The sequence below is a fragment of the Gadus macrocephalus genome, chromosome 11 (genome assembly GCF_031168955.1).
Source record: "Gadus macrocephalus chromosome 11, ASM3116895v1".
Taxonomy (NCBI): Eukaryota; Metazoa; Chordata; class Actinopteri; order Gadiformes; family Gadidae; genus Gadus; species Gadus macrocephalus.
Genome location: NC_082392.1, coordinates 21692810 through 21701727, shown reverse-complemented (window position 1 = coordinate 21701727; position 8918 = coordinate 21692810). Strand labels below are relative to the sequence as shown.

At 47.3% G+C, this 8918-nt stretch overlaps 2 protein-coding genes and 1 pseudogene across 2 annotated transcripts in view; 2 read left to right on the top strand and 1 right to left on the bottom strand.

Moving 5' to 3' along the window:
* Positions 1-678: 678 nt before the first annotated feature.
* Positions 679-5383, bottom strand: ptgesl (prostaglandin E synthase 2-like). Its single transcript, XM_060065763.1, has 7 exons — positions 4980-5383; positions 4295-4471; positions 3270-3325; positions 3027-3179; positions 2425-2625; positions 1509-1626; positions 679-1203 (listed from the first exon to the last, which is right to left on the bottom strand). Exons 1-7 carry the CDS (start codon positions 5337-5339, stop codon positions 1072-1074), a joined length of 1197 nt encoding a protein of 398 aa, XP_059921746.1. The 5' UTR covers positions 5340-5383; the 3' UTR covers positions 679-1071.
* On the top strand, positions 1945-2063 carry LOC132468440 (5S ribosomal RNA; annotated as a pseudogene).
* Positions 5384-5798: 415 nt separating the features above from the next.
* LOC132468109 (ral guanine nucleotide dissociation stimulator-like) overlaps positions 5799-8918 on the top strand; it is a 28641-nt gene continuing 25521 nt past the window's right edge. The window contains exon 1 of the mRNA XM_060065760.1: positions 5799-6268. Within this exon, the coding sequence (XP_059921743.1) occupies positions 6248-6268 (21 nt within the window). The 5' untranslated portion in view covers positions 5799-6247. The remainder of the gene's footprint in view (positions 6269-8918) is intronic.

The following is an 8918-nucleotide window of genomic DNA, read 5'->3' as shown; positions in this document are numbered from 1 at the left end:
AATAATTGCATTTGGAGCACCTAGAATAGGGTTACAAGCCTGTATGTTAAAAACACCCCTTATTATTCTCACTGCTCAATTCTGCAAATCCAATTTCAGCATCTTTCAAAAACGTTGTTTTGAATCTTGTCGCTTAAAGGCCCCCCTCCCGAGCAGCCCAGTCTGCTGGGAACAGTCAGCACACCCACTCTTGCAATTGGTCGAACACTTTGCGGGTGTGTCAGCAAATCCCCCCCCCCCTAAAAAAGTTAAGATTGCGGGTAGCCGGGAGGCGGGACTTATGCACTTCAACACTGCAAAGTTTGAGCAGTGTTGAGCAAGCTGTTTCACACATTTATTGAGGGGCGTTCTCGTGGGTGCGAATCCTCCCCCTGGCTCAGACTTAGATTATTCTAGCTCAGCAGACGTAAAACATGTATACATTCGTCATATAACGGTAAATGGAAAAAAGCATGATATCACCCCTTTAAGTGAAAACCTATACCATCTGTGGTCACACGAAGTACTGCATGAATGTTAAAATATGAACGGGAATTCGGAATAGGCTGTGCGTCTGTGTGCAGTGAGCGGCGGGTATGAAAGGAGACGGGGACGGACGCTGAAGGAAGAAGCTGAAGTTAAGAGTTATTAAATCATCTCTTAATGGCTAAATATTGCACAAATGAAGTTATCCTCATGCAGCATCATGTCTTTATTCAATATCTTTACAGTAATTAACAATATTTAGAATTTTGTTTGCAGACAAGCATAAAGTTTACAGCCAAACTGGAATTGGAATACTTACTACCAGAGTCCAACAAACACACTAATGTATTGCATTTCCAATTTGAGGAAGAATTATCAATGTAACCGCAAAGTCTGACCATGTTTTCCTCTGAACAAGCAGAGGATCCATGTTACTAGTTTGGTCTGCTCTGACACCTAAAACAAACACCCTCATAGTGAGGACGACGAGCTTACTGTGCCCTGCTGGGGCAACGAGTGTAGAACTGTGCCAATTGCCTTAGTTATTCTTAGGGTCTGGGACATAGGAGGAGAAAGGGTCTGGGTTAAGGGTGTGGAGCCCCTGGTTCAGAGCTGGAGATCCTGGGGGTTGAGCCTGGCCGTCTCCATGCGCTGGTACCAGCACTTCACCTTGGTGTTCTCCATCATGTCCTCAAAGGCCTGCAGCCCCTCCATTACCCTCAGGATCCCAAAGACTGCCTGGTGGGAGTGAGAGACCAGTCAGTCCTGGGAACAGCCCGACTCGACCCGCTGAGTTAAATACATTTCGGGACACGGGAGTGGATGGATGAGCCGGCACATAGTTGCCATGGAGACACAACAGACTTACACAACAGTACTTAAGAACTATTCACCTCGGGACCTGAAAAGAACAATTTCACGGTGACCCAATCTCACAGACAGAATGACAATGTACAGGCATTCTGGGTGTCGCAGACCATAGCCCAACCCCAAGGTGGATCGTGACCCATCTTCGGTGAAAGGCCCTCCCCTTGCTGTCTCACCAGGTCTGCCAGGTTGGGCTGCTCCCCGCCCATGAAGTTCTTCTTCTTGCCGATGGCGGCCACCCAGTCGTTGACGGCCGTATAGAGGTCCTGCCTCACGTCGTCCTGGAGGTGGTACCTGCAGGGAAGACACACTGGGCATCAAGAGATGTTTCTGGGGGGGTTGCCAGTGGCTCACCGGGTAGAGCGCGTACCATTAAGGCACAGTTGTAATCGCAGCGACCGGGGTTCGAATCCTGCCCGTGGTCGTTTGCTGCATCGCCTCCCCTCTCTCTCTCCCATACCTTCCTGTCTATCTCACTCTATAATAAAGCATAAAAATAAGAAATAAAGATTATTCTGGATAAAATTCTACACCCCTTTTATGTACCATGTCTCCTCAAAAGGAAAGTCACTGATGGGTGGATCAATATTATTTGTTTTTGGAAAGAACACAATGCTAGGTCATACCACCCTGAAAACGCCTGATCTCGTCTGATCTCGGAAGCTAAACAGGGTCGGGCCTGCTTAGTACTTGGATGGGAGACCGCCTGGGAATACCAGGTGCTGTAAGTGGTGTCGGGTGGTGGCCAATAGGTGGCACTCTTCCCTCTGGCCCCTTCCCTCATCAATCCCGATATCCCAGTGCAGTGATGGGGACACTGTGCAGTGGAAGGTGCCGTCCTTCTGAGGAGATCGTGTTGCCAGATTGAATGTTTTTAGGCCCCAATCTGCCGACTGGTTCCAGACTCTTATCTTGAGGCAAAACCGGAGGTGGGCTTTGCAGATTAAAGGCTATTTTCGTGAGGCTAGTTCCAAGGAGCTTCCAGAGCAAAATAAAACATTTCCAAAAGGGATTGCATAGGACGATGCTCTCATCTCTTGTCGTGAATGAACACTGACTCATCCCAGCACCTCACCACCTGGTCAGACTCACTTGTTCTTCAGTCTCTTGGCGATCAGGAACATGGCGGTGGCACCAACATACTTGGCGAAGAATCCCTCGAAGCTTCCAAATTTCCCCTCTCGCACGATGTAGTCGAAGGAGGCCAGGGCCTCACTGGGGGTCCGGTACACGTTGGGTGAGATGAGGTGAACGAGCCAATCGTCCGCCCACTGGCGCCACTTCATCTCCTCCCTGCAGGGAGACAGACGGGCGGCGTTCAGCAACACAGAGCGTTCAGCTTCACAACTTTCAACAACACAGAGGGTTCAACAACACAGAGCGTTCAGCAACACAGAGCGTTCAGCTTCACAACTTTCAACAACACAGAGGGTTCAACAACACAGAGCGTTCAGCAACACAGAGCGTTCAGCAACACAGAGCGTCCAGCAACACAGAGCGTTCAGCAACACAGAGCGTTCAGCAACACAGAGCGTTCAGCAACACAGAGCGTCCAGCAACACAGAGCGTCCAGCAACACAGAGCGTTCAGCAACACAGAGCATTTAGCAGCACAACGTAGCATGAAGCTGAAGGAGGTGGAAATCATTCTCCGGAGGAGTTGGTCAATGCTAGGGGGGTCGGGAGGAGGCGTACTTTTGCGCCTCCTTCTGGGGGTAGAGGTCCTGGGTCTCCTCCTGACTCAGCATCAGCCAGTACTTGTTGCTGTACTCCGTCACCTCCTTCCCGCTGTCATTCTTCGATCGCATCTCCGGGTAGTACCCCAACACCTCAGCGATAGACTTCTTCCTGACACACAAAACATTATAGTACACATTATATCACACAATACACACAGAAAACAATCATTTTAAGAAACCCACACACACACACACTCACTTGGTCACTGAGTAGGTCTTCAGGGAGCTGATGATAACGGATGAGTCATTCAGTTGCTAGGAAACAAGAAACAAGAGAAAATTAACAGCCAGAGCAGCCCAGGCAGTGGGCCTTGGGTACCCAGGAATACATCCATGGGTGCCTAAGGGGCCAAATAGGGTGCTTAAGGGGCCAAATAGGGTGTTTAAGGGGTCAAATAGGGTGCTTACGGGGTCCAATAGGGTGCCTAAGGGGCAAATAGGGTCCTTAAGGGGCAAATAGGGGGCTTAAGGGGCCCAATAGGGTGCTTAAGGGGCCCAATAGGGTGCTTAAGGGGCCCAATAGGGGGCTTAAGGGGCCCAGTAGGGTCCTTAATGCCGCGTTTCCACTGCAGGGTGCGGAACGGATCGGATCGCAAAGGGGCGGTAGGGAGGGGGCAGTATAGCCCAGCTCAGTTCCGAGGTCGCGTTTCCACTGCCGACAGTACCCTTGGTGGTAGGCCGGATGTCAATCGCCGCGGCAGCAACGTAAACATCGTAAACAACGTCTTCCTCCGCAAGAATGCAGACGAACGTCTCCACCTCCTTGTTCGCCCAAGCAAGCTTTTTACGCGACATGTTAATTGTAAAGAATAATACCTCGAGGCTACTGTTTGTTTGTTTTTATCCCCGCGTCACCCGGAAGTGACGATTCTGTCGACCAATCAACGGAGGGGGGGTGTAGCTAGAATTCCAGGGTACCCTTTCAGGCGTCTGGTCTCGTTTTGGGTACCACAACGGAGGAGTCCCTAGAATGGGGTCGGAACGGGTACGGCAAAGTCCGGGTCACGCCCACTTTTGGCGGTGGAAACGCGATCCGACCCGCACCTTTGCGATCCGATCCGTTCCGCACCCTGCAGTGGAAATGCGCCATAAGGGGCAAATAGGGTGCTTAAGGGGCCCGATAGGGTGCATAAGGGGCTCAATGGGGTGCTTAAGGGTCCAAGTAGGGTGCTTAAGGGGCCCAATATGGTGCTTAAGGGGCCCCGGGATTGTGGACGGTCGTACCACATCTCCATCCACCATGAGGATGGGGACCTTCCGGTAGGTGGACCACTTGATCTCCTTCCTCATGACGGGGTTGACCTCCACTACCTCGTAGGGCAGCCCCTGGAAGTCCAGGAAGGCTCGCACTTTGCTGCAGAATGGACATGTCTTGTACTGGTACAAGGTCAGCTTCAAACCCTGAGGACCATGGAAGGACATCAAGGTTATTGTAGCAGGAAGTGAGTATGCTTAATTGTATTGGTCAGCCTGTAAGTCGCTTGAGGTAAATGCGTCTGCCATAATACTAACAATCTTATTGCAGCAAGCTTTGGTTCATGTCGATATAAAACGACATAGCCTACAAGGTATAGTCGTGGTCAGCCAAAATGTCCTGGGTTCGAAACTCAACGTCCACACTCTGTGGACGTTATCTGTATTCCTCTTTAAGGCATGATGTCCTCACCCTCTCACTGTGCACCTCCTAAGGAAATGTCCACTGTTGTTGTAGTGTGTTTGTTTTTTATAACAGGACGTGAACCAACGTCGTGTTGGTGTCTGTGTGTGTAATTCTGTTCACCGGAAGTCGCTTTAGATAAATGCGTCTGCTAAAATACGAATTATTTATACCAAATAGCAGCAATAAGTAAACCAAGACTTAGAAACTGGAGACGAACAGCAGATGTAAACGCTGGTAGATGTGTGTCACCTTGGTGTCCTCCACAGCGAGGTGGGTCTGAACAGAGTTCTTTACGGTCTGGTACGTCCCGAGTCCGGCTCCCAGCAGGACGGCACAGCCCATGACACGGACACTGACCCGGACCCCGGCCCCTCTCCCAAACACACCGGGTCCGGAGGACCCAGAGCCGCCACTGCCGGTCCCGTACGACCTCCTGTACCCGCCTTGGGAGCTCGTCTTCCCCGGGGGAACCCCTCTCCCGGGTCGGTGGGTCTCGGAGTCCAATAGTCGTACTCCGATCGGACCCAGGGCTCCATACTGAGACCGGACAAGACCCAGTGGGTTAAAGTAAGATCGGACGTTACATAGGGCTCTACAGGAGGCTGCCATGTTTACGCTGCCTCCCAGAATGCATCAACAGGATATGTTCAAGAGCGGCGGGTGTAATGATGTGTGGGCGGGATAACCAGGGAACTCAATAACGTTCCTATTTAGTAATTATTACCGAACCAATACTAACCATAACCCACCATGTTATAATATCTAGTTATATTAATCTATGTTATTATCATACTAGATTTACATATTTCTATTTTTACTGATCTTTATTTACCTTATCGTGTAGTGTTGCTGCAATGTGGCTGTTGAGGAACCAAGCCTAATAATTGCACTATTTTGTACTTGTACAAGAAGATGTAATAAAAGTAATTCTGATTCTGTAAGTGTTAGAAACCGTCGCGTGCAATGCAATGGTTGTGTGCGGGGACCCGCACACAACCATCGCGTTCAAGAGCCGTACGTTTCAGCGTTTACCAACGCTGTTGGTGTGATGCTCCCGACATTTCCACCACCGCAGCTCCTTGGAGGAGGAGATAGCCAGAGCATCCATTTAATATATCAGTGTTATAGAGCTCCCATCCACAGTCACACCGACGATGGAGTCCAATATACAGGCCTTTATAATCCTATGAAGATCGGGTCCGCGGGATGCGATCTAACGGGTTTATCTTCTGACGTCAGAGAGAAGAAAAACATCATGATGGATGAAGAGAATTAAAATGATAGATAATCACTGGGATTCCGTAGCTAGGCTAACTAGCTAACTGGGTTTTCCTTGGATCGCCCGTCGATGTTTTTTTTTTCCAAGGATTTAATCTGAAGAGCATTTCTATGTATTTCGAGATGTTGGACATTTAGAGAATTGGTTCGTGCTCTCATCTCCTGCTGTGGATCAGTGATCTGAACTTGTGTTGACAGCGACTCCATGAAGGTGACGATTGGATGATGAGGGAGAGAGTATGATCATGTTGGAGAAACAGGTACAAGAGCATTGATGAGTAACCTTACATTCAAGCAATGTTCCTTATGTGGATTTATATTATTTGTGGATCTGACCTATTGTATATATATATATATATATATATATATATATATATATATATATATATATATTCTTTATAGATTGTATTATTTATTGTATCTAATTACTGTTGTCCCTCGGTCCGGATGTCTCCCTCCGAATGCACTTTGTTATTTTTAGTGTACCTCTTTTTCTCTCGCTGACACACACACCCATGCACTTAAAGACACACACACACACACACACACACACACACACACACACACACACACACACACACACACACACACACACACACACACACACACACACACACACACACACACACACTAGATGGGTTTGTGACCCTAGTAACCTCCAACTCAACATGTGAACTAGACTCAGGGACTCCATCTCTCTCTCCTCTAAGGCTGAGATCTTCCTGTTGTAGAGGGGCTGACTCAAGTCAGTTCCCTATTGCCTTCCGTTCCCACGGTCTTGGTTTAATGTTGTCAGGTGACCAGGTGGTCAGGGGAGGCAAGGTGTATGAGATGGAGAGATGGACTGTCCTTAAATCTATTTTTGTAATTTCTATAATTTCTATATTTAAAAAATACATACATATAATATTTTGTAAAACTGTGGGTGTTTGTGGGTGTGTTTGTTGATGAAAGCTTGTTGGTTCGGGTTGATGATAATTACATATTTATATAGCAGGACGTGATACAGCTTCAGCTGTGTGTGTGTGTGTGTGTGTGTGTGTGTGTGTGTGTGTGTGTGTGTGTGTGTGTGTGTGTGTGTGTGTGTGTGTGTGTGTGTGTGTGTGTGTGTGTGTGTGTGTGTGTGTGTTTTGATTTGTAATTCTGTTCACCCGTGTTCTTATTTGTTCCCTAGTCCCGCCCCCTGGTGGTGGCTTCTAAGTGTTTCTGCCTATGTTGTATTCCTTGGATTCCGTTTTTTCTATTGCATTGTAGAAAGCGTATATTATTTGCTGAGAGAGAGTACAGTACCCGCTAAAGTATTTTCTGTCCACATCCCCCACTATCATGTTAGTTTATGTCTTCTATTTTTATTCATTATTCCGGTTATTGTGCTGACCTTAACTAACAATAATGTCTTGTAAGTGTTGTTAAATTTCATACATTTTATCAAAATATAATATCTGATATCCATCAATATATTGTTGTGAATATCTTGAAAGTATTCGGTGGTGTAGGACCAGGAAGAGGAACCCCAGGTTCTGCCCCACTTCCTGTCTCTACTGCAGAGTGGGATGGGGAGGGGGGAGGTGTACTCGCTGTTTCCATGACAACAGCTCCCTTACTGTAAGGGGCCATGGGACACTGTCTCGCATATGAAATGGTATCCCCCCCCCACACACACACACACACACACACACATGCGCACACATGTATATGGAGTTAGATTCATGCCAAAACCCCGCACACACGCAAAACGTGTTTTGCTCACGCATAACGATTCACACGCACACAAAACGTGTTTTACTCACGCAAAATGATTCACACACACGCTCAGTGTGGTTTGCAAATACAAAACATCATTCACAAACTAAAGCATTTTGCTTCAGAAACAAATACAGTATGTTTTACACAAAGTACAAAAAAAAATCCTTCAAGTACACAAAACAATTCTACAAGTACGGAACACGAAAGCTGCGCGTGGATCGGAATGCATTTGCGCACGGATCGGATTGCATTTGCGTGAGGAACAGCAAGGCGGAAAATTAGTGCCAAAAGTCACGTGACAAATAAATGTCCTGTTATTCACACTACACAACAGCAGGTGGCGGTGTTGAGTCAGTTTAAGGCCGCCAGGACGATCTTTTTTCTCCCCAAAATCTTTATCTGATGCCAAAACAGAGTGGCGACACTTCCATTGGACTCACCTGTTGGCCGCTCATTTTGTTCAATTTAATCTCCCAAACTAGCTTTTCTCCGTGTCGTACGATTCCGTGACAAAGGGGCGGCAAGTCGCATAGTATGGAGTTGAATCCACACACGTTTGGCCGGCATCAAATAAAGATTTTGGGGAGAAAAAAGATCGTCCTGGCGGCCTTAAACTGACTCAACACCGCCACCTGCTGTTGTGTAGTGTGAATAACAGGACATTTATTTGTCACGTGACTTTTGGCACTAATTTTCCGCCTTGCTGTTCCTCACGCAAATGCAATCCGATCCGTGCGCAAATGCATTCCGATCCACGCGCAGCTTTCGTGTTCCGTACTTGTAGAATTGTTTTGTGTACTTGAAGGATTTTTTTTTGTACTGTGTGTAAAACATACTGTATTTGTTTCTGAAGCAAAATGCTTTAGTTTGTGAATGATGTTTTGTATTTGCAAACCACACTGAGCGTGTGTGTGAATCATTTTGCGTGAGTAAAACACGTTTTGTGTGCGTGTGAATCGTTATGTGTGAGCAAAACACGTTTTGCGTGTGTGCGGGGTTTTGGCATGAATCTAACTCCATACATGTACACACACACACACACACACACACACACACACACACACACACACACACACACACACACACACACACACACACACACACACACACACACACACACACACATTTTTCAATGACTAATAATTGTTGCAAAAAAAAGATATT

What these genes read in the sequence shown, in the direction of transcription:
- ptgesl (XM_060065763.1), bottom strand. Translation starts at nt 5,339, where the DNA reads ATGGCAGCCTCCTGTAGAGCCCTATGTAACGTCCGATCTTACTTTAAC. An exon ending in CCCCAGAAGGAGGCGCAAAA is followed by an intron (nt 2,626 to 3,026) that starts GTACGCCTCCTC and finishes GTCTCCCTGCAG; the next exon opens with GGAGGAGATGAAGTGGCGCC. An exon ending in AGCCCAACCTGGCAGACCTG is followed by an intron (nt 1,204 to 1,508) that starts GTGAGACAGCAA and finishes CACTCCCACCAG; the next exon opens with GCAGTCTTTGGGATCCTGAG.